Source organism: Chiloscyllium plagiosum, unplaced genomic scaffold (genome assembly GCF_037043375.1).
Source record: "Chiloscyllium plagiosum isolate Xiang-an unplaced genomic scaffold, Cpla_swu_hap1 HiC_scaffold_21, whole genome shotgun sequence".
Taxonomy (NCBI): Eukaryota; Metazoa; Chordata; class Chondrichthyes; order Orectolobiformes; family Hemiscylliidae; genus Chiloscyllium; species Chiloscyllium plagiosum.
Genome location: NW_028270159.1, coordinates 9,773,905 through 9,799,621, shown reverse-complemented (window position 1 = coordinate 9,799,621; position 25,717 = coordinate 9,773,905). Strand labels below are relative to the sequence as shown.

At 44.0% G+C, this 25,717-nt stretch overlaps 1 protein-coding gene across 4 annotated transcripts in view; it reads left to right on the top strand.

Annotated features, from left to right (window-relative positions):
- The window catches only part of col27a1b (collagen, type XXVII, alpha 1b), a 707,279-nt gene that overhangs the window by 395,803 nt on the left and 285,759 nt on the right, over window positions 1-25,717 (top strand). For all 4 annotated transcript variants that reach the window (XM_087998238.1, XM_087998237.1, XM_087998236.1 and 1 more), the window contains 2 exons: window positions 8,055-8,108; window positions 10,384-10,437. In XM_087998238.1, the coding sequence (XP_087854364.1) occupies window positions 8,055-8,108; window positions 10,384-10,437 (108 nt within the window). The remainder of the gene's footprint in view (window positions 1-8,054; window positions 8,109-10,383; window positions 10,438-25,717) is intronic.

Here is a 25,717-nt window from a genome sequence, read left to right as displayed (position 1 = left end):
TACCAGCCTCCACCACTTCCTCTGGCAGTTCATTCCATACACGCACCACCCTCTGTGTGAAAAAGTTGCCCCTTAGGTCCCTTTTAAATCTTTCCCCTCTCACCTTAAATCTATGCCCTCTTGTTTTGGACTCCCCTTCCTTGGGGAGAAGCCCTTGGCTATTCACCCTATCCATGCTCCTCATCATTTTATAAACTTCTGTAAGGTCACCCCTCAGGCTCCAATGTTCCAGGCAAAATAACCCCAGCCTATTCAGCCGCTCCCTGTAACTCAAACTCTCCAATCCTAGAGCACATTTTGTTTCTGTGTTCCATCAGTGTTAGATCTTTAAAACTGAATCACTGGACAATAAACATTTAACTTTTGTTAAAAGCTTTGAAAACAACATGAAAATGGAGCAAACTGTCCTGTTGAGAAGTGGTGAGGTTCCCTTCTGATGCATTATTGCACTAACCTCAGAAAGTCAGGGTATGTTCCCAACAGCTAGCTGACATCACAGCATGTGATTTGATTACCTACAGTATGGAAACAGGCCCTTCGGCCCAACAAGTCCACACCGATCCTCCGAAGAGTAACCCACCCAGATCCTTTTCCCTCTGACTAATGCACCTAACCTTTGGACAATTTAGCATGGCCAATTCACCTGACCTGCACATCTTTGTGATTGTGGGAGGAAACCCAGCAGACACAGGGAGAATGTGCAAACTCCACACAGACAGTCACCCAAGGCTGGAATCGAACCTGGGACCCTGGTGCTGTGAGGCAGCAGTGCAAATCACTGAGCCACCATGCTGCACCAGATACTCCAATAAGAAAAGTCTCCATCATATTCTCAGTCAGTTCAGTTCATTGGTTAGTTACATATACAATATAATAGTAACATAAACATTGAACCCAGAGTAAACATATTTAATGTTATTCATAAACTTCAAGATATCTGTCCCAACAAGAACCCAGTCTTTGTGATGGATGTTACAAGGGCTAACATGTAGGGTAGCATGAAGGCAATTTTCACAGTGACAATGGTGTCTTACCCTAAGGGAACCAGATCATATCAACTCCATCAGTAGAAAGTCCCTGCCCATCCCTCAGAAACTATGAACAATCAAGACAAGACCTTCATTACATTGAGGGAAAAGGAGAAGAGGAGTGTTGGAATGAAGGAGGCAAATTAGCACTTTGAACCTGCTCAGTACAACCATGGGCAGTCTGGGAGTTGGTTAGCTCAGTTATCTGGACAGCTGGCTTGTGATATCAACAGGTCACACACGCACTGCAGTCACCATGAAGGTCCTGCCTTCACAACTCCTCCCCTCGCCTGAAGCAAGGTAACCCTCAGATTCAACTCACCACCAGTAGCCTCTCTGTAATGAGAGAGCAGCCCTCTGGGACTAGGGAAACTTTACCTTTGGTTGATCCATGTCCAAGCTCCATACACTTGCATTTTCTCGATATCCCTTAATAACTTTGACTTAAATCCTTTAATCATTGCTTTACAAATAACAATCAATTGAGCACCAATTAATCTATTCTGAAAATTCATTCCAAGCATCTACTATACTTTGTGTTTCCTAACTTCACTCTCTAGATGGCTGGCTGGAATTTTTAGAGTATGCCTCTTTCTCTGAGACTCCACAATTCACGGAAACTGCCTAACCTGTTCCAATTAATATTTTGAAAACTCCAATCAAGTTGCTCCTTAACCATCTCAATTCCTGGTGAATTTATGTCACCTCCCTTTGTAATTTAATCCTTAGGGGTCCAGGTATCAATCTGATATGTGGACACATCTGATGTGCAGTAAAACTAGTCCACCTGCTGAATGTAGTATCTTAGCTAATCATTAAACCCCAACGCACCGATGATTTAAAATAGGCAAGAAGACTTAGGTCAGAAATGTGGGTTTGATGGAGTAGGTTTTTGTAGGTTGCACCAGAGTCTAAAATTATTGAAAGGGGATCATCAGGACATTTTGCGCCTTGATTAGACTACCAAATCATCAGAGCTTGTTTTGTACAGACTGTAGCTCCATCATCCAGCAGCTTTAGCCAGGTCTCTGTCAGCAGAGAGTATGGTGGCGGCTGGGGGGGTCGTGAATTCTAACACAGCCCCTAGGCTTCCAGCCCGTGACATTCCCGATAGTGATTCGGACGTCCAGCATGTTCCCTGTTGCTGCTGAGAAGCAACAACTTCAAGGAGGCTCTTTGGAATACGTGGGGTTGTGTGAGAGATAGGGAGAAGGGGATCTAAACAGCCAGAGTGGCTCACTTGTCAACACTGCTGCCTCCTAGCGCCAGGTACCCATGTTCGATTCCACGCTCGGGTGACTGTCTGTGTGAAGTTTGCACATTCTCCCCATGCCTGTGGGGGATTCCACCCACAGTCCAAAGATTTATAGGTTGGGTGGATTGGCCATGTTAAATTGCCCATATTGTCTAGGGATGTGTGGGTTAGCCATGATGAATATGGTGTTACAGGGATGGGGTGGGTTGCTGTTTGGATAGTCAGTGCAAACTTGATTGGCCAAATTGCCTCTCCCTGCACTGTAGGAATTCTAATATACTACTAAGTAAGCCTGATCTGTAACCAGTGGTAAATCCCATTGAACATTTTAGCATGAACTTTAAGATTGAGGAATGAGGAATTAAGATAGGGAATGATATATGGAGATTGCTGGATAAGGGAGGCATAATAAGTATATATTGAACAAAGTCACGAGCCATCCCGATTTACATTTTCTTTGGTCTTGGGATATCTCTGTTGGGGCCATTTTTATTTCCCGCTTTTAATCATCCTGCAAAGGTTACTCTTTGAACTGCTGAAGCAATTATCGTAATGATGTCCCAAATCAGTATTAGGCAGCAAAATCTGAGGAACTGGGTCAGTGGCAATGTAGGATTGATGTCCAATGGAGGATGTTAACTGGTTTCAACAGAAAATGGAAAGTGGATTTATTCACCCAATATTGTCCCTCCGGAGGTTGAAAGGGTTGGTGAAGGAATCTTGGTGAACTGCAGTTCTAGAAGTGCAGGAGAAACTCAGCAAGTTTGGCAGCATCTGTGGAGACAGAAATATAGTTAATGTTTTTTCAGATTAATGAAGGCGGGGGTGGGGAATCTCATAGAGACTTATAACATTCTAACAGTACCAGATAGGGTAGATGTTCCCGATGGTGGGTGTGTCCAGAACCAGGGGTCACAGTCTGAGGATTCAGGATGGACCATTTAGGACGGAGATGAGGAGACATTTCTTCACCCAAAGAGTGGGGAGCTTGTGGAATTCATTATCACAAGGAGTCATTGATGCCAAAACATTAAATGCATTCAAGAGGTGACTAGGTATAGCACTTGGTGTGAATGGGATCAAAGGTTATGGGGAGAAAGCAGGATTAGGCTATTGATTTGGACGATCAGCCATGATCATGATGAATGGCAGAGCAGGGTCAAAAGGCCCCAGGAGCCTCCTCCTGCTCCTATCTTCGACATTTCTATTTTTGTTTCTATGACTCTTCCTCAGAACTTGCTGCAGTGTATCCTGTGTAGATTGCCCACACAGCAGCCCCGAAAGGGAGCACTTGAAGTCTAGTGGCTGAAAGTTCACACACATCTGGCTGAGTCATATGGTTGTATTCTGGGAACCTTTTAGATTGTGGAAAAACTTTGAGGGATCAGGAATTGTGGAGTCTTTGTTATTCATTCAGAGGACCTGACTAGGCCAGCATTTATTGCCCATCTTTATTTGCCCAATGAGAAACCACATTGCTGTGGGCCAGGAGTCACATGTGGGTATCGCTTTCCCCTTGTATCCAGCCACTCTTCTGTTCTTGTGGCAATAAAATGTTTAGATTAGATGGATCAGATTCAATTGGATTAGGTTAGACTTTATTCGATTAGATTAGGTTGGATTAGATTAGATTTGGTTCAATTCGATTCAATTAGATTTATTGTCAGGTACTGAAATATAGTTAAAAGTATTGCTTTGCATGCTTCTCACAAAGTGTTGCCATTTTCCCAACGCCATCTTGGATTTCTGTTTAATTAGCATGACCTTTTATCCGGTTGGTGTTTGGCAAATGGTTCAGATCCCACTCCTTGGCTCCCCTTCCTGCTGCTGCGCATCAGCCAGGGTCTTGGTTCCAGGATCGTACTCCTCCTCTCCTGCCACACCTGCCATGTTTGAGTTGGAGGCCACCAACGTTCTGCACCCAAAGTCCTGAACCGGCAGATCAACCGTGTAGAAGTAAACCCTGAACCACAACCACTTCAGAATCTGCTCAAGGGCATATTGCAAGAGGACAGAAGACTTAGCAAAACCTGTGGTCAATAAAAAATTATCTATAAGAAGTGGAAAAAAAAAATCAACATTTCCGGTGTAGCCCTTTTTCAGGACTGAAGAAGGATTACACCCGAAACGTGGACTTCTCCACCTCCTGATGCTGCCTGGTTTGCTGTGTTCTTCCAGCCTCCTGCTTGACTACCTTGGATTCTAGCATCTGCAAATTTTTTGTCTCTATAAGATCATAGAAGCAGTCATAGGCCAATCAGTTTATTGAGGTTGCTCTGCCATTTGCTGTGATCATGGCTAACCTGATAATCCTCAACTCTGCTTTCCTGGGGACCTGGATTCAAATCCTGCCACAGCAGATGGTGGAATTTGAATTCATAAAAATCTGGAATTAACAATCTAATGATGCCAATTGACGGGAAAAACCCATGTGGTTCACAAATGTCCTTGAGGGAAGAAAACTACATCCTTACCTGGCTGGCCTGCATGAGCCACAGCAACGTCAGTGACTTTTGATTGCCCTTTGGGAAATTAGGGATGTGCTAGGAAATTAGGTGGCCTAGCCAGCAACACCTTCATTCCATGAATGAATTTTTTTAAAAGCTACTGAAAATCAGCCACAACCCTGTCAATTTTTGAGGAATTCTTTCCTTAGTTCTATGTGATGCTGCAGGAAATATGAAAGCACTCTTTGGACCTAACTGATCCTAGAGGAGATATGATTTTATCATGAGGGATTCTTTTGCTGAGAATGTGCTCTTTTTTTGCTTTTTCCTGAATGTATTTGATACGGAAATTTTGTTGGATGGTTTAATTTCATGCTTTTCCTTTTTTTAAAAGGATTCCATTACATAGCAAGAAGCTGACAATAATTCAGTTTCAAAAGAGATTAAAGTCAAAAGATACAGGAGTCCCCGATTTACAGTTTACAAGTGTTCAGACTTAGGAATGAGGTCCCATGTTAATATTAATTTTGAAGATCTGATATCAGACATTTGCTCATTCTTACAAACAGCTATTTAATATTATACTCAATTGTGTTCCGAACTGTGTACAAATCGATTTATCAATGTATTCAGGAATAGAACCTGTTTGTAACCCAGGTACTATCTGTACAACAGTTGATTCACCAATGTAAAGCTAGTGTTACAGGACAAAAATCAGCAGGAGTCAACTTGATTTGATTTAATTTATTAGTGTTACATATATCGAGATACAGTGAAAAGTATTACATGCTAACCAGACAAGATTAGATTAGATTAGATTACAGTGTGGAAACAGGCCCTTCGGCCCAACAAGTCCACACCGACCCGCCGAAGCGAAACCCACCCATACCCCTACATTTACCCCTTACCTAACACTATGGGCAATTTAGTATGGCCAATTCACCTGACCCTGCACATCTTTGGACTGTGGGAGGAAACCGGAGCACCCGGAGGAAACCCACGCAGACACGGGGAGAATGTGCAAACTCCACACAGTCAGTCGCCTGAGGCGGGAAATGAACCCGGGTCTCTGGCGCTGTGAGGCAGCAGTGCTAACCACTGTGCCACCGTGCCGCCAACTCATACCTTACGTAAGTACATCAGGGTGGAAGATCAGAATTCAGAGTTGTGTTACAGCTACAGAGAGAGTGCAGAGAAAGATCAACTCTAATATATGAAAGATCTGTTCATAAGTCTGATAACAGCAGGAAAGAAGCTGTTCGTAAATCTGTTGAAAAATCACTTTGAAAAATCGGAATATTCCTGGAAGAGAAGAAGAAATATCAGAAGACACTCACTGCATATTTTAATGTCATTGCTGCAAGAAACCTTACACAGCTAAAGACTAAAAGATTTTGGGGGACGTCCACCTTGAAGTTGCCATATGCATCCCTGCTCTGGGAAACCGCTCCAGACGAGATTAAAATGAGCCCTTAACCATGAAAAACATCGAGTGTAGATTGTTAAATATATTTTCAGACCTGGGCCACTTGTTAATGGGAAGATCTACTCTTGAAATTGTCCCAGAACTGCTGTTAGATATAATTAATGTTTTCTGTGATAATGAGTTGAAAGTATATTCGTTGTAGTCAGAAATCTGGTCCATGAACCTTTCAACTGTATTGTTTTGCAAAACCCAAGATATTTTTAGTTTGGTTTAAAAGGAGAGGCAGTTGGACTGAGCATCATTTAATGAAGTGATAATGTGCTTCAGTTCTGTCACTTGACTAAATCTATTACTGCTATGGTGCTGTCACCTCATAACCCGAAGTCTGCCTTGTTTTTTTAATATCAATGAACCTAGCTCACGATTTTTTTTCAAAGAGTACAGGCAGCTGTTCCCAGAGAAGCTCAAATCATGCCTTTGAAATATGCCGTGGAGATGTTAGTCTGTGCAGAGAGTGGGTCTGCGGAATACACATAGGAATCAGCTCTGGTGTGGTTGAAGCATATAGTCAGGAGCCCGAAAACAAAATGGTTCACTCCATCTCATTCCATTATGAGTGTGTTGCTACATTAATGGACATCCCCTCATGCAAGCTGGGGAGGTGATGGCCTAGTAGTGTTGTTGCTAGACTGTTAATCCAGAGACCCTGGTAATGTTCTGGGGACTGGGATCCGTATCCCCCCATGGCAGATGGTGAAATTTGAATCTGATAGAAATCAGGAATTAAGAGTCTAATGATGATTGTGAATCCATTGCCAACTGTTTGAAAAAACTCATCTGTCCTTACCTGGTCTGGCCTGCATGTGACTCCAGACTCACAGCAATGTGGTTGATTCTTAACTGCCCTTGGGGCAATTAGGGGCAGGCAATAAATGCTGACCCAGCCAGGGATGCCCATATCCTGTGAATGAGTTTTGTTTTAGAAATGAAATCAGATCTGGAGTTCTGTGTGCAGATTGGTCTCCTTACTTTAATGAAGGATTTGGATCTAGTTCTTAGGGTTAAAGGGATCAAGAAGTATGGGGGAAAAAACGGGGGCAGGGGATGCAATTCAGTGATCAGCAATGATCTTATTCCACAGCAGCGCAGTCTCCCAGGGCTGAATGGCCTCCCACTTCTCCTATTTTCTTTGTAAATTGCAATGGAAGCCCAGCCAGTGATGTCCTCACCTTGTGAATGAACAAAATAAAAGCCCCTTCCCCACCCGACCCGAACATCTCTCCAATCCTCGGCTCTGTCAATGAGGCCAGTTTAATAATATCAGTATACGTGCTGTTTTAGTTCCTTTTCAAAGGCATCGCTGAAGTAAAAGTTTTTTTTGTATATTATCCTGCTTCTTCTTTCACTGCTTAAAGTGTCAGCTGGCTGAGTTGGTTAGGGAGTGATGTAGCGTAAAGCTAACTGTGTGGATTCCATACCCGCACTGACTGGTAGTTCTGTCTCTTCATCTCATCCTACTCCCTGCTTGTGGAGAGGTTACCCTTAAGCTACACGTGACCAATTGTCTGTCTGTTGGGCCCTTTGTGGAGTATGGGTTGATGTAATGCCAGATATCATTTGGAGTCTTCACTCTTGTTTGACGATTGTGTTTGGGTTTTTTTGTTCTGTCTAATTTGAGACTCACTTTCCAAATATATTTCTTTGGATCAAATTCCTTTCTGGTTGCAAATTGCAGCCACACTAAATTCATGTCTGTCTTTTGAAAGTTGCTTTGTGAACATAATGTGCATTGACCAGAGTGCTATGATTGATAGCTTAAGTAATTAATAGCAATTGTATTATTTTGCATAAGCAAACCTGCTGCTGACTTGGCTTAAACTGCTGTTGTGTCACCACAGGGCAACCCAGGGATCCAGGGAATGCCTGGAATGAGGGGAAAACCTGGAATCACTGTGAGTCTCTTAACGTTTTTCATTCTTATAATACACGTTCAGAGGGGAAAACCAGGCAAACAAAAAGGAATCCCATTTGGGAATGAGCAGCCTGGTGTTTCTGGAGCTCCATCCTGCAGTATCCAAGGTGGTTTGGAGTGGTCTGTCTCATCCTTCAGTGATGTGGAGGTGCCGTTGTTGGACTGGGGTGGACCAAGTTAAAAATCACACAACACCAGGCTACAGTCCAACAGGTGTATTTGGAAGTACACATTTTCAGAGCACTGCTTCTTCGCCAGCTACTGGTGGGGCAGGATCATAGGACACAGAATTTATAACAAAAGATCATAATGTCATACAACTGATGTGATATATTGAACAAACCTAGATTGCTGTCAAGTCTTTCATCCTTTAGAACAGGTTGCGGGTTTTGATTTATTAATATGTAAATCCCAGAACTTCCTTCAAGTCACATTCCCACGATAACTTAAGGTTTTATGGAAAAAGATGACATCTCAGCTTAGACAGTGCGTTAAAAGTGTGAGGTTAGAGTCTGTCTGTATTTCAATCTTGAATCAGACTGGTTCTATTTCCAAAGTCGGAATTTATAAAATGTTACATGGATTGACTGCCTACAGATTGTGTGCTTTTTGAACAAGATAGAATGGCATGCACGCACACACACATGGAAGTCTATGGGGTCAATTTGAATTTGCAGAGTTGTATTTGCAGATGCATTCTATTTTGTTCAAAAAGCACACAATCTGTAGGCAGTCAATCCATGTAGCATTTTATAAATTCCTACTTTGGAAATAGAACCAGTCTGATTCAAGATTAACTCTAACCTCACAACTTTAACGCACTGTCTAAGCTGAAATGTCACCTTTTTACATAAAGCCTTAAGTTATCTCAGGGACGTGACTTGAAAGAAGTTCTGGGATTTACTTACTAATAAATCAAACCTGCAACCTGTTCTAAAGGATGAAAGACTTAACTGCAATCTAGGTTTGTTCAATATATCGCATTGGTTGTATGACACTGTGATGTTTTGCTATGAATTCTGTCTCCTATGATCCTGCCCCACCAATATCTGATGAAAGAGCAGCGCTTCGGAAGCATGTACTTCCAAAGAAACCTGTTGGACTATAACCTCATCCTTCAGTCTCGCTGGTTATTCCTTCTCTCTCCTCACTGGCGCATCTTTGAAAAACAGCACTCGTCAACCACATCCCATCCCTACAGTGTGGAAGCAGGTCATTCGGCCTGTTGAATCCACATTGACCTCTGAAGAGCATTCCCCTACCTCATGCCTGCATTTTGCATGGTGTATCCACCTAGCCTGCACATCCCTGGACACTGTGGCTGGATAGCTGGTTGGTGAAGCAGTATGATGCCAACAGCGTGGGTTCAATTCCCATCACTGGCTGAGGTTACCCTGAAAGACTCACCTTTTCAACCTCTCTCCCCTTGTCTGAGGTACGGTGGCCTTCAGGTTAACTCACCACCAGGCGCCTCTCTCTCTCTCCCTCTGTAATGAGAGAGCAGCTGAATGGTCTGGTAAGACGAGAGCGACTTTCCAGCCTACCCGCAATAACCTTTGATTCCTTTTCTGGTTGCGAAGCGTTCTCCCCCACCTTAAAAAGATTCAGTAACCCCATGTCTTTGGGTCATGACGTTACCATGAAAGACTCTCCTTTCTAACCTCACCCCTCGCCTGAAACATGGTGATCCTCAGGTTAAACCACCACCAGTCATCTCTGTCTCTCTGAGAGAGTAACCCAATGGTGACTTTCCTTTCAATTAGTGAGCTGGTTGTGGGGGCATAGGGAGTTGTTAGGCTAAAATTTCAAATTTTGCAGTTGATATAAAACTTGGAAATGTAGTAAACTGTGATGATTAGAGATGTGTCGAGGACCATAGATAGTCCAGTGAAATTGGGACACATGATTCATGAAATTTGTGAAGCAATGCGTTCTGAAGATAAAAGATAAAAAGTACAGAGTGTTTGGTACAACTTCAAACATTTTACAGTGACAGGTATACCTGAGGGCCCACATACACATCCTTTGAAGGATTAGAGTTAAGTTGATAAAGCAAATAGCTCACACAAATACATAAATTGTTGAAAAATCTCAGCAGGTCCTGTGGAGAGAACTTAAGTTAACGTTTCGGGTCCAGTGATCCTTCTTCAAAACAGAAAGCATTTGGCTGCTTGACTTCGTAAATAAAGGCATCGGGTAGTAAAGCAAGGATGTTTTGCTTCACACTTATGAATGATTGTTATTTATATTTTTAGGGTAAAATTGGTGAAAAAGGTCCAGTTGGAATACCAGGACCTCCTGGTCTTGAGGTAAGTCTGAGGTTGTTTCATTAATCGTTGTGATTTAAACTGAGCAAACACTGAATGTGAAACAGAAACCAAATTCTTTCAGGTTTAGTCTTTCTGACATTCTGTTTGAAATGCCTTTTTCTACAAGCAATATTTTTGTAGCTTCTAAAGTGCGAGTGTAAAACCTACAATATTAAAAATGATGAAATAAGTGTCATGTGGCATGTAAGATAAAGTAGCATTTTCAAAATTGTCCTGAAATGTGAAGCTGGAGACAAGTGCTCACATATAAAACAAACACAGGGCATGTGCTGAAGAAACTCAGCAGGTCTGGTAGGATTTGTGGAGAAATAGAGTTAATATTTTGAGTCTGATAAGAATGTCTTTCAGAACAAGTTACACTGGACTCAAAATGTGAAACTCCACTTCTCGCTCCATAAATGCTGCCAGACCTGCTGAGTTTCTCTGACTTCCTCTGTTTGTTTCACATTTTCAGCATTTGCAGTATTTTATTATTATTGTCCATAGCTAAGGTTGTTTTTGATGGATACTTCTGGAGAAATAATCCCGAGCTCCAGACTAATGCTCGGGGGTGCATGGGTTCAGATCCCACCAGGGCAGATGGTAAAATTTGAATTCAATTTTAAAAAAGCTACAGTAACCAGAACTGTTGCAAAAAAATGGTTTTCTAATATCCTTTAGCGAGGGAAATTTGCTGTCCTTAAAGGACACTACCCAGAGAGTGGGGAGCGTATGGAATTCTCTGCCACAGAAGATGGTTGAGGCTGAAACATTGAATATTTTCATGAAAGTGTGAGATAGAGTTCTTAGGGCTAAAGAGGTCAAGGGGTATGGGAAGAAAGCAGGAACAGGGGTCTGAGTTGGATGATCAGCCATGGTCATATTGAATAATAGAGCAGACTCGAAGGGCCGCATGACCATCAGCTCTCCATGTTTTTCTTAATGAACCAGATTAGTTTATGTGTGTGAGAGAGAGAGAGACACACACAAACAATCATATTTACAATCATATTTAATTCCAGATTTTTCAAATGTTGAATGCAAACTTCAACAATTCGCCACAGCAGGATTTAAACCCATTTCAAATCTGGTTTGTAATCACCCAAAACACACAACTCAGCTTCTGATCAAGTGATGCCCTACCAGCAGGTTAATGCTGGGGTGTTAGTAATACTACTGTGAGCTGTAGATAATCCAGCTTGGCAGGCTGGCATGTGGTGCCAGGTGTTATTCACTGGAGCCTGATCCAACTCCTCTGTCCTTGGCCTGTATGTCCACTTTCTCCTGATCACAGAATGTTACAGTACAGCAGCAGCTCATTCAGCCAGTTGAGTCTGTACTAGCTCTTCAAACCATTACCTCGTGCCAATCTCCTACCTTTTCCCCTATACCCTGATGCACGATTTCCATCCAAATAATCATCCACTCTGGAATGCCTCAGTTGAACCTGCCATCCCCCACATTTCCAGGCAGTGCATTCCACACCCTAACTACTCACTGAGTGAGTTATTTCTCACATCACCCTAACCCTATCGCACGTCACTTTAAAGATCAGAACTTGTGGAGGTGAAAGGTAGAGAAAATTGAAATGAGAAAGGATTTCAGTTGAAATAATAATGAGTGTGAGGATGTATAACCTGAAATTGTCAGACCAGTAAACGAGGGGATGGTGTATGGTTTGCGGTGTGATCTCAGGCAGCTGCTCCCCCTACTGGACTGTGTTCATCTGTTGAAATGACAAAACGTGAAAAATAGCTCAAATGCCCCATTTTCCTGGATAAAAAAATCCATTAAAGTCGTAATTCATGGCAAGATGAGTTGGTGTTGAATAGACTTTGGCACTACGAGGAGGCCTTTCATTTTGTTCAGTAAGATCACAGTGGATCTGTACATCAATTACATTTACCTGTCTTTTTGTTTCAAATGCTTGGTCATACTTCCCGATCAAACTCTACTCATTGTGGCTTTGGGGAGTTTCTGTTGACGAGACACACCCCAAAGATGCTGAAGAAACTCAGCAGGGTGTGGCAGCATCTGGTCTGAAGATTCGAAATTTTAATTTATCTGTCTCTGTCTCCACAGATGCTATCAGAAGTCGCACAACACCAGGTTATAGTCCAATAGGTTTATTTGAAATCACAAGCTTTCAGAGTGCTGCTCCTTCCCATCGCTGGACAATCCACTTCACCTGATAAAGGGGCATTGCTCTGAAAGCTTGTGATTTCAAATAAATCTGTTGGACTATAACCTGGTGCCATATGACTTCTGACCTTGTCCACTCCAGTCCAACCCTGGCACTTCTACACCATGACTTCCACAGCTGCTGCTAGACCTGCTGTGTTTCTCCAGCATTCCCTGTGTTTGTTGCAGATTCCCAGCGTCTACAGTATTTAGCTTTTATTCAGTTGCCAGACCAACTGTGGCCCAAAGGCCAAGCCAGACTGCAAAGTTCTTCTACGCTGTGTGTGAGAACGTGCTTACTGCATTCACTCAGCAAAAGTTGACAAACAGCCTGGCTCTAGGTTAAGATTCTGCCTCCTCATTTTTCACCACCCCGCATTCTTCGCCCAAAAAAACTGACAACTTCCTTCATTCTGCCCTCTTCAATCTCTTTGCCATTTTGGACACTCGATCTGATTAACCCTTGACCTTCAACTCCCAGGCCCAACCTGTCTGTACAACTTAACCCTCCGAGTCCCGGTTAATTCCTGCCCCCTTCAAAGCCAGTGCATCCTTCCTGAGCTGCCCAGTGCTGAGGGCAGTTACTGGAGATAGTATCTGATCATACATCTAAACAGCACCACTTCCTTCCCGTACATTCTAGTCATATTCTACCCATTATAGTAATAGCTCTGGCTCAGTGAGTAGCGTACACGCCACTGTATTGCAAGGTTCTTAACCAAGACCTGGAGTACAAATGTCTAGGAGGTTACTCCAGTGCAGTAGAGAGGGAGCGCTGCACCATTAAAGGTTCTATCTTTCAGATGAGATGTTAAATCTAGGTCCCATCTGTCTTCTGGGGTAAGAATGAAAGATCCCATGGTCACTGATTTGAAGAAGAGCAGGGCGATTTTCTCCACTATTTTGGCTGATATTTGTCCTTCCACTAAGTTAGCTGGTCGTTGTCACATCATTGTGTGTGGATCTTGCTGTGCACAAATGGGTTGTCATGTTTGTTGTCATTACTACATTGACCACATTTCAGAGAGTGTACCTCCATAGCTCTTCGACATGCTTGGTGAATGTGAAAAGTGCTAATTAAATGCAAATCTTTGTTTTTGTTTTGTTTGCCATTGATTCTTTCCTGTACCTTTCTGGAAATAGCTGCAAGTTTTATCTGTGGATCAGTAATCTCATAGAATCTCTACAGTGTGGAAAGAGGCCATTTAGTCCATCAAGTCAGCACTGGCCTTCCAAAGAGCATTGTACTCATACCCACCCACATCACCCCGCATTTCCAACGACCAATCCATCATGCCTGGACATCCCTGGACACTGTGGTTAATTTAACATAGCCAACCTTCCTAACCTGCATATCTTTGGACTGTGAGAGGAGACCAGAGCACCTGGAACAGATCCGCACAGACATGGGGAGAATGTGAGTCTGTGCTGGAAAAGCACAGCAGGTCAAGCAGTATCGTTCCTGATGAAGGGCACTCGCCCAAAATGTAGATTCTCCTGCTCCTCGGATGCTGCCTGACCTACTGTGCTTTTCCAGCACCACACGCTCAACTCTGATCTCCAGCATCTGCAGTCCTTGCTGTCTCCATAGGGAGAATGTGCATACTCCACACAGACAGTCCTGGGTGGAATCGAACCCGGTCCCTGGCACTGTGAGGAAGCAGTGTTAACTACTGAGCCACCAACAACCTTCCATTAAAATGCAACTTTTAAAATCCACTTTTGTTTGGCGGCAGTGCTGCTAGCCTAACAGATCCATGTCCACCAGCAGCCGTGAAGATCGATTTATCCAGCAGTCAACAATCACATCAATGTTTCAGTACATCAGTGTTTCAGTACATCAATTTTTCAACCTCTATAATGTAATTGCCCAGGTTAAATACAAAGAAAAACACTGCACGTGTCAAAGACTGAAAGGGGTTACAAAAACAGAACTTGTTGCAGGTCAGGTGAATTGGCCATGCTAAATTGCCCATAGTGTTAGGTGCATTAGTCAGAGGGAAATGGGACTGAGTGGGTTACTCTTTGGAGGGTCGGTGTGGACTTGTTGGGCCGAAGGGCCTGTTTCCACACTATAGAGAATCTAATCTAAAAAGTGCAGCAGGTCTGGCAGCATCTGCGGAGAGAGAACCCGAGATGACACTTCCAGTCCAGTGGCTCTTCTTCAAGTAAACAACTGTGACCACACATAATTCATCACAACAGCAGTTCAAATAATGCAGACACAAGAGCAGACTGTGCTAGCCCTGACAGCAGGAAGTGTATAAATGCATGTGACACTCAGCACAAACAGCAACCATGACAGAACTAAACCGTGTAATGTTGATCAGAATGAACAGAGCATCAGGACAGAGAACTACACACAAATGGTGAGATCTATAGCATACAGTATGATGAAAATGAACAGCATTAAACTTTGGAGAAGGGAAATGGTACCAGATATATACACAATTCTGCAAATTACACAATCGCATGTAAGATCCTAATATCTCAATGACTCAAAGACAATGCAGCAGATCTGATGAAGAGTTACGGGGTGTAGCATTGTTTGCACTTGAAGAATGGAATGTAAAACAGATGTAATGAGTTTTTTCCTAAGTAATTTTAAAATCCACCATGACAATCCTCTTTGTTGTGTGCATCCTGCATTTTGTTATAATTCAGCTGGACAGTGGGAGAGCGAGAGACTGGATCTGACCCCTGAGCAAAAGATTTGAATCTCGTGCTGTGTTTAAATTGGAAAATTGTTTCCTGAATGCCTCGAACTTTAGTTACTATAGAAACAACCATGTTTATGTTGTGTAGTTAATTCCACATTTACCCTCTTTGTAGTGTCCAGTTGTTTCCTACAGTAATTGTTTTAAAGGGACTGCTCACAATGGGATGAAAAAGGTTTATAGCTGCTACTGAGAGAATGCTCCTCAGTTTTTATTTATTTAATCATTAGTGGGCATCGCTGGCAGTCCCAGCATTTATTGCCTGTCCCTAGTTGCACCTTGAGAAGGTGGGCGTGAGTTGCCTTCTTGAACCGCTGCAGTCCACCTGATGTGGATTGACCCACAGTGCCCTTAGGGAGGGAATACCAGGATTTTGATCCAGCGACAGTAAAGGAATAGCAATATATTTCCAAGTCAGGATGATGAGTGGCTTGGAGGGGAACTTGCAGAGGGTGGTGTTCCCAAGTATCTGCTGCCTTTGTCCTTCCAGATGGAAATGATTGGGTTTGGAAGGTTCTGCCTAAGGATCTTTGATGAATTTCTGTTGTGCATCTTTTAGACATTACACACTACAGAGTGTTGGTAGTGGAGCAAGTGGATGTTTGGGGATGTGGTGCCAATCAAGCGGGCTGCTTTGTTCTGGATGGTTTCAAGCTGCTTGTGTGTTGTTGGAGCTGCACCCATCCAGGCAAGTGGGGAGTATTCCAGCACCCTCCTGACTTGTGCCTTGTAGATGGTGGACAGGCTTTGGGGGGTCAGGAGGTTGGAAATGTACAGTGCAATTATGAGTGGCTCATGGGCTCAGTATGCTAGTTTCCAAAATATGTGACGTCTCTGATAATAGTATTGCTTATTTTGCATTAAAGTTGCATTTCTATTGACATACGCAGAGTATATGCTCCAGTCTTCTCTGCATTGTCTTTCTGACAGGAGGTAACATACCCAGTGAGAACTGGGTGTTAAAATCAATTACAAACAAAAACAGAAATTGCTGGAAAGGCTCAGCAGATCTGGCAGCATCTGTGGAGAGAAAGCAGAGTCGCATCCATATGTTCTTCACTTCTTCAAAGAAATGCTTCCGGACAATCTACAGACCCCTCCCAAGCTGTTCCACCTTTAAGCAGCACATGCAGTCGAGCAAATGGCTTTGCTAACATAGGGATGACCTCAGAATCAAATGAAGAATCCTTCTTGATTTTCTCATCATTCTCCATTTCCTTCGATTTCAAGAGGATTTCCAACCCCTCTTGGATTTTGGTGGATACCTCTGCTGCCTGTTGGGTGACCCAAGTATGTTAGACTTGATAGAAGTGAATTGGTTAGCTCAGTTGGCCAGACCGTTGGTTTTCAATGCAGAGTGATGTTAACAGCATGGGGTTTAATTCCTGCACTGGTTGACATCACCACAAACGACCTACTGCCTGTGGTGACCTTCAGGTCAAAACCACCTCCAGCTGTCTCTCTCTAACAGGAGAGCAGCCCTTGGGGACTGTGAGACTCTGTCTTACTTGACCCTACAAAGAAACAGTGTGTGTTTTGGCTTGGAGTTCATACTGTTGAGTTTGATCTTGGACTCAGTTCAAACTCACAATATGCCCATTCTCTGTCTTATTGCTAAATAGTATGTTATCCAAGAAACCACACACTGCTTTCATCCCATTTGGTATCTGATCCATGATGCCTTGTAACATTGTAAGAGCATTGGACAAATCAATTGGTGATCTTCCATAATGATACAATCCTAATATAAATAGGACACTGCTCCTTCCTCTTGCCAGCTAATTTTAATTTTTGTTTTATTCACTCATATGTGGGTGTCTCTGGCTGGCCAACATTTATTTCCCATCCCTAGCTGCCCTTGAAATGAATGGCTTGCTGGGTCATTTCAGAGACTAGCTGAAAGTCACCCACATTGCTGTGGAGTTACATGTCGGCCAGATCAGGTGACCATCGCAGATTTCCTTCTCTGAAGGACATTAGAGAACCAGATGAGTTTTTCTAATAATTGGCAATGGTTTCATGGTCATCAGTAGATTCTTAATTCCAGATTTTATTATTTTGTTAAATTCAAGCTACACTATCTGCCATGTTCACATCCCCAGATCATTAGCTGAATTTCTGGATAAATAGTCTAGTGATGATACCACCTGACCATCATCATTGCAGATATGTACGTGACAAATGTATCTCACTGAACACCTTCTCATTGGCTAAATTAGAAATCAAATCTTCTCTAGTAGACTGTGGATAAGTATCATTTCCAATCCCTTTACTTACCATCTATTTGTTATCTCCACACGCCCAAATGGACTGCCGTTTGAACAACATCAGGGGCAGTGCTTGTTCTTAACTGCCCCGTCCTCTCTAATCTATACCGTTTCTAACTAGCACTGACAAATGTTGGCTGTAGTTTTGTCTTTTATCTCATCTTCTTGATGCCTAGTTTTATTGTTTGGTCATCCTCATTCAAAGACTTTGCGTTACCTTTGTTCTTCCCTAATGTTAGATGTATTCTGACTGATATCCGTTGTGAATAGCTAGGTTCAGTTTAATCGTGCTTTCTTAAACTAATTTGCTATTGATGTTAAGTAATAGAATACATCATCATATTCCACTTGAACATCTGTCATAGGGAAGGGGCTAGAATCCATTACTTAGACAATCACGGTATAATGAGGCAGAATCACAGTGTTTTGTGAAAGGGAAATCATGTTTACTACATTAGAATTTTTTTTTAACAAATTAGCATGCATGATGGATCAAGGGAAATAGGTAGGTGTGGTGTATTCAGATTTCCAAAAGGTGCCACATTAACAGTTGCCACATCAGATAAGAGTGCACAGTACAGGGGGTAATGTATTAGCATGGATAAAGGAATGTTCAGGTAACAGAAAGCAGAGTGTAGGGATGGAAGGGTCCTTTTCAGATTAGCAACCTAATCTGTGCAGTGCCACTGGGTGCTCAACTGTTCACAGTCTGGTTTACGCAAGGGAACGGGAATGTGTTGTGGAAAATTGCTACCTAGATAGGTAGGGATGTAGGGAGGAGCTAGAGTGTCTGCAAAGAGATAAAGACAGGTTAAGTACCAGCACCTGGACAAGAACTTTGCAGATGTGATGTACAAAACATAGAGGAGAACGTGTCCATTTTGGAGGGGAGAGTAGAAAAGCCATATATTAATAAATGGAGAGCAGAGAGGTCCAGGTGCACAGAATGTTGGTCTGCAGGTACAGCCAAGTGATTAGAAGGCAAATGGAATGTTATCATTTATTACAAGGGGAATGGAATACAAAAGTAAGAAGGTCTTATTGTAGTTGCACAAGTCATTGATGAAACCATTTCTGGAATACTGTGTGCAGTTTTAGTCTCCTTATTCAGAAGTAGTTCAGGGAAGGTTTTCACTCAACTCATTCCAGGGATGAAGGGCTTATTTTATAAGAAAATGGGTTGCATCTACATCCATTGGAGTTTAGAAGAATGAGGTGTGACTTTATTGAAATAAATATGATCCTGAGGGGACTAGACGGGGTGGATACCAGAAGGATGTTTCTTCTTGTGAGGGAGACTAAAACTAGGAGACAGTGCTGACAACATCCTGGCAAATGTCCTCTGCAAAAGATGCTGGAGATCACCGCTGTGATTCCAGCATGGGCAGTAACTTGCTCCTGAATCTCCTCTGCACCCTGTCTAGTGCAGTCACATCCTTCCTACAGTGTGGTGATCAGAACAGCACACAGTGCTTCAGCTGTAGCCTAACAAGCTCCACCGTAAGCTATCTGCTCTTGTATTCCATGTCTTGAACAATAAAGACAAGTATTCCAAACACCTTCTTAATCACTTTATCCACCTATCCTGTTGTGGACATGCACACCAAGGTTCCTCCGATCCTCTGTACTTCTTAGGGTCCTACCATTCATCGTGTACTCCCTTGAATTCTTAGTGACTCACAATGTATCACCTAACATTTTTCAGGATTAATTTCCATTCGCCAGTGTCCAGCCCATCTATAATCATGCTGTGGTCCAAGGCTTTCCTCTTGTGTCATCTGTGAATGTACTGATCATTTCTTGTACATTCATGTCAAGATCACTATTGTATGCAACAATGGTGAGACATCTCGCAGAAATCTGAATCCTGAGCTATACCATTAGAGACCTTCACAAAAACAATCTTTGACCATCATCCTCTGCCTCCTGCCACTGAGCCAACTTTAGATCAAAGTTTCCAAACTGCCCTGTACCCTCCGGGCTCACCTTCTTGATCAGTGTCTAATGTGATACTTTCTCAAAAGTCTTACTGAAGTCCGTATAGACGACATCCAATTCATTACCCTTATCTACGCACCTAGTCACTTGCTTAGAAAACACAAAAGACCAGTCAGACATGATCTCCCTGACACGACCATACTGACTACCCTTGATTAATTCTTACCTCTCCAAGTGGAGATTAATTCTATCCCTCAGACTTTCTCCACAAGTTTTCTTATCAATTGTCTGTCGTTCCCTGCTTTATCGCTACCACACTTCATGAAGAATGTTACCAGTTTAGCTGTCCTCATGTTCTCTGGCACCTCTCCCTTGCTAGAGAGGTTTTAGAAATGAATGTGAGGGCACCTGAAATCTCCACCCTTGCCTCCAACAGCAGTCTGGGTCTGTGGACTTATCTAATGTTAAATCTGCTAATTCCTCCTCCCTCTTTCCACAAACGAAACTGCATCAGAACATTATTTCAACGAGCCAACACACACTGCAGCACAGAGGAATTACGCAGAGCAGAGGAAAATCACCTGTACAGTGCATTTAAAAAAAATCAGTACCCAATGAACACAGTCTGTCGATTTCTCAGCAACAAACCCAAAAAAAGCAGACAAAACACGTCCGGAAACTCTAGCCACTCTCCCCTACATCAAAGACATCTCAGAAATGACTGCAAGACTACTCAGACCCCTTGGCATCATGGTAGCCCACAAACCCACTAACAGTCTAAAACAGCAGCTAATGAACTTGAAAGACCCTAATACAGACAATAAGCAAAACTCATGTCATTTACAAAATATCATACTCACCAGGATCAGAGTGTTCCGTTCTTTTCCCTTCTTGCCATCTCTGGGAGGGCAAAGCCATGCCCTGTATTTACCAACAGTAACTGGGATTCCTTCTCATGAGTAAGGTCATATAACCGAATTGGATAACACATAAGACTCTATAAAGACAACTAGCAAAACGAACATCATCTACAAAATACCTAGCAAAAACTGTAACAAACACTACATTGGACAAACAGGCAGAAAACTAGCCACCAGGATACATGAACATCAACTAGCCACAAAACGACATGACCCTCTCTCACTATTATCCTTACATACAGATAAGGAAGGACACCACTTTGGGACAACACATCCATCCTAGGACAAGTCAAACAGAGACACACACGAGAATTCCTAGAAGCATGGCATTCCAACCAGAACTCTATCAACAAACACATTGACTTGGATCCCATTTACCACCCCTGAGAAAAAGAACAGGAAATGATGTCACCACAGGAAATGACATCCCCAACCAAAGGAAACCCGGACATATAATCAGAAAGCAAGAAACACCAGCAGTGCTTCATCCGGAGGCTCACCAAAGATGTTAACTTGTATGGTGACGAAAAGTATGAAAATGAACCTTCCAGCTCAGTGAGCAAGCCTGCGTCTAGAACCTCAACCTGAGCTACAAATCTTCTCAAAACTCGCTACCTCCTCCCTCTCAATTGTCATTTGTTCAACTACATTAGAATCATAGAATTCCTACAGTGCAGAAACAGGCCAGTTGGCCAATTGAGTCTGCACTGACATTCTGAAGAGTATCCCATCCAGACACAGATCCACACCCTACCCCTATAACTCCACATTTCCCATGGCTAATTCACCTAGCCTGCACACTATAGATAATTTAGTATGGGGAGAAAGTGAGGTCTGCAGATGCTGGAGATCAGAGCTGAAAATGTGTTGCTGGAAAAGCGCAGCACGTCAGGCAGCATCCAGGGAACAGAAGAATCGACATTTCGGGCATAAGCCCTTCTTCAGGAATGAGGAAAGTTTGTCCAGCAGGCTAAGATAAAAGGTAGGGAGGAGGGACTTGGAGGAGGGGCGTCGGAAATGTGATAGGTGGAAAGAGGTCAAGGTGAGGGTGATAGGTCAGACTGGGGTGGGGGAGGAGAGGTCAGGAAGAAGATTGCAGGTTAGGAAGGCGGTGCTGAATTCGATGGATTTGACTGAGACAAGGTGGGGGGAGGGGAAATGAGGACACTGGTAAAATCCGAGTTCATCCCTTGTGGTTGGAGGGTTCCTAGGGGGAAGATGAGGCGCTCTTCCTCCAACCGTCGTGTTGTTGTGGTCTGGCGATGGAGGAGTCCAAAGACCTGCATATCCTTGGTGGAGTGGGAGGGGGAGTTGAAGTGTTGAGCCACAGGGTGGTTGGGTTGGTTGGTCCTGGTGTCCCAGAGGTGTTCTCTGAAACGCTCCGCAAGTAGCCGGCCTGGCTCCCCAATATAGAGGAGGCCACATCGGGTGCAGAGGATGCAATAGATGATGTGTGTGGAGGTGCAGGTGAATCTGTGGCGCATATGGAAGTTTCCTTTGGGGCCTTGGAGGGAGGTGAGGGGGGAGGTGTGGGCGCAAGTCTTGCACCTCCTGCGGTTGCAGGGGAAGGTGCCGGGAGTGGAGGTTGGGTTGGTGGGGTGTGTGGATCTGACGAGGGAGTCACGGAGGGAGTGGTCTTTAAGGAATGCTGATAGGGGAGGGGAGGGAAATATATCCTTGGTGGTGTGGTCCGTTTGGAGGTGGCGGAAATGACGGCGGATGATGCGCTGTACATGGAGATTGGTGGGGTGGTAGGTGAGGACCAGTGGGGTTCTGTCCTGGTGGCGGTTGGAGGGGCGGGGCTCAAGGGCGGAGGAGCGGGAAGTGGAAGAGATGCGGTGAGGGCATCGTCGACCACGTCGGGGGGGGGAAAAAATTTCCCGCAATTTCCCCCCAGACGTGGTCGACGATGCCCTCCACCGCATCTCTTCCACTTCCCGCTCCTCCGCCCTTGAGCCCCGCCCCTCCAACCGCCACCAGGACAGAACCCCACTGGTCCTCACCTACCACCCCACCAATCTCCATGTACAGCGCATCATCCGCCGTCATTTCCGCCACCTCCAAACGGACCACACCACCAAGGATATATTTCCCTCCCCTCCCCTATCAGCATTCCTTAAAGACCACTCCCTCCGTGACTCCCTCGTCAGATCCACACACCCCACCAACCCAACCTCCACTCCCGGCACCTTCCCTGCAACCGCAGGAGGTGCAAGACTTGCGCCCACACCTCCCCCCTCACCTCCCTCCAAGGCCCCAAAGGAAACTTCCATATCCGCCACAGATTCACCTGCACCTCCACACACACCATCTATTGCATCCTCTGCACCCGATGTGGCCTCCTCTATATTGGGGAGCCAGGCTGGCTACTTGCGGAGCGTTTCAGAGAACACCTCTGGGACACCAGGACCAACCAACCCAACCACCCTGTGGCTCAACACTTCAACTCCCCCTCCCACTCCACCAAGGATATGCAGGTCTTTGGACTCCTCCATCGCCAGACCACAACAACATGACGGTTGGAGGAAGAGCGCCTCATCCTCCGCCTAGGAACCCTCCAACCACAAGGGATGAACTCGGATTTCACCAGTGTCCTCATTTCCCCTCCCCCCACCTTGTCTCAGTCAAATCCATCGAATTCAGCACCGCCTTCCTAACCTGCAATCTTCTTCCTGACCTCTCCACCCCCACCCTAGTCTGACCTATCACCCTCACCTTGACCCTCTTTCCACCTATTACATTTCCAACACCCCTCCCCCAAGTCCCTCCTCCCTACCTTTTATCTTAGCCTGCTGGACAAACTTTCCTCATTCCTGAAGAAGGGCTTATGCCCGAAACGTCGATTCTCCTGTTCCCTGGATGCTGCCTGACCTGCTGCGCTTTTCCAGCAACATATAATTTAGTATGGCCAATCCACCTATGCTGCACATCTTTGACTGTTTGAGGAAACTGGAGCATCCAGAGGAAACCCACGCAGACAGGGGGAGAATGTGCAAACTCCACAAAGACAATTGCCTGTGGCTGGAATTGAACCCAGGTCCCTGGCGCCGTGAATGTGCTAACCCACTGAGTGAAACCCTAGTCACTGTCCTCTTCCCTAATTTTCTGTAAACTGCCCCCAAACACAGTTTAAGGGCAATTAGGGACATAACAAATGTTGACCTTAGCAGAGATGACCATATCCCATAAAAGGCATAAAGAAAAGATGCTGACCAAATATTTGGTCAAAGCGAGAGGTCTTAAGGAGCAACTTTGCAAAAGAAATGAGGGGAGAGACCCAGAGAGGGAGTTTCAGAGCTTAGGCAGCTGATGGTGAAGCAAAAGAAATTGGGGGCAGAAGAGGGGTGCGGAATTGTTGGAGCTGAAGGATCTCGGAGAATTTTAAGATTGGAGGAGGTTTCCCAGATGGTGCAAAATGAGACTATGAAGGGATTTGAAAACAAGGATAAGAATTTCAAAACCGAGACACTGCTGACTGGGAGCCAATGGAGAATAATAATAGAATAATAAAGGGCTGACATCTTTGCGCTCTGAATAAAACTTAGGTCAGTTTTTGGTCTGCCTTATTCTGTTTGATGTTTATGTTGGATTGGAACTAGTAGCAGCTGTTTCTTTATGTCTGTTGTTCTGAATAATGCGATTTAATAAAGGCACTGATTCAGTTAGCAGTGATACAGCAATCCAGCTCCTCCATTCCACTCTTCACCAGTGTTCAATAAAAATTAATACAAGATGACAATATTCCCCCGCGTGTGAGAGATAGAGGACTTGATAAGTTTTAATTAAAACTATCTGGTTTGGCAGGCTGACGTAACAAAATAATTTATTTTCTGAGCACATTGTTTGAAAGTTAGCTTTCCTTCTCCAAATCTGACCACCTCCCCTCGCCAAATACAATTGAGAGATGTTTAACTCTTACAGTATGGAAAGATTTTCTTCAACTGCGTTTATATTCTTATTTGTATTCATAGAAGCAGAATACTGTCTGAACAGGTTACTGAGCATTCAATTGTTTTCAGTTAACCAGATTCACAAACCAAAAGGCAATAGCTAGGCAGTTTTTTAATCTGCAAGGGAGTTGAGAGTGGAGTTAAGGCCACAATCAAATCAGCCAAGATCACGTGGAATGGCAGAGCAAGCTTGAAGGGCCAAATGGCCTACTCTTTGTGTTTCTGATGTACTTAACATTCTCATATTCAATACATTATGTTCTAAGCAAAGGTCAGTTAGCTCAGGTGGTTGGGCGGCTGGTTTGCAATACAGCGTGACACCAAAAACATGAATTCAGTTCCCACACCCAGCTGGGTTACCATGACAGAGCATGCCAGATGTGCTGGATTAGCCGTGCTAAATTGGCCCATGGTGTCCAGGGATGTGTAGGCTAGGTGGGAAATGCAGGGTTTACAGGGATAGGTCTAGATGTGGAAGATCAGTGTAGACCTGATGAGCTGAATGGTCTGCTTTCACACTGTAGGGGTTCTATGACTCTCCTTGGTAACCTCTTGCCCTTGGCTGAGGCATGGTGACCCTCAGGTTAAACTCATCACTAGCCTTCCGTCTCTCTCTCTCTCTCTCTCTCTCTCTCTCTCTCTCTCTATAATAAGAGAGCCCTGTGATTTGGTCGTACTGTAAGGACTTTAATGATGTACAGAGGTTTTACATTGGAATTAGGAGCACTCAGCCCCTGGCTATTGGAGGTCTTGTGACAAAGTGGGTAACATCCCTGTCTCTCGAGCCGAAGCTCCAAGTCCCACTCCGGGAAGATATGTACATAACATGACGTGACAGTTCGACCATCAAAGTGCAAATCCTTCCACCATATGCAGATGGTAGGAGTGGGTGAGATTCTTGTCATCCCCATGATGGAAAGCACATTGGAGCCTATACCGCCACTGTCCATTGCCCCAGACTGTAGCCGCTTGGACTCTCTTATGAACGGAATCAAAACGTTGGAACTCCCTAGTGAGACTGGGATGTACCTACACCACAAGCACTGTATTGGTTCAACTTGCAGACTCACCACTATCTTTCTCAGGGCAATTAAGGGTGGGCAATAGACGTTGGCCCAGCTAGCGATACCTGTGTCCCAAGAGTAAATGCAATAAGCTGTAACACCCGCTCATACAGAAGTCATGCATCCAGATCCCAGCATAGTGATAATATGCACAAATTGGATAATAACAGTCCTCTGATAGAAACCCCTCACATCTTGCACAATGATTATGAGCACATGTATTATTCAGCTCGAAAAACAGCG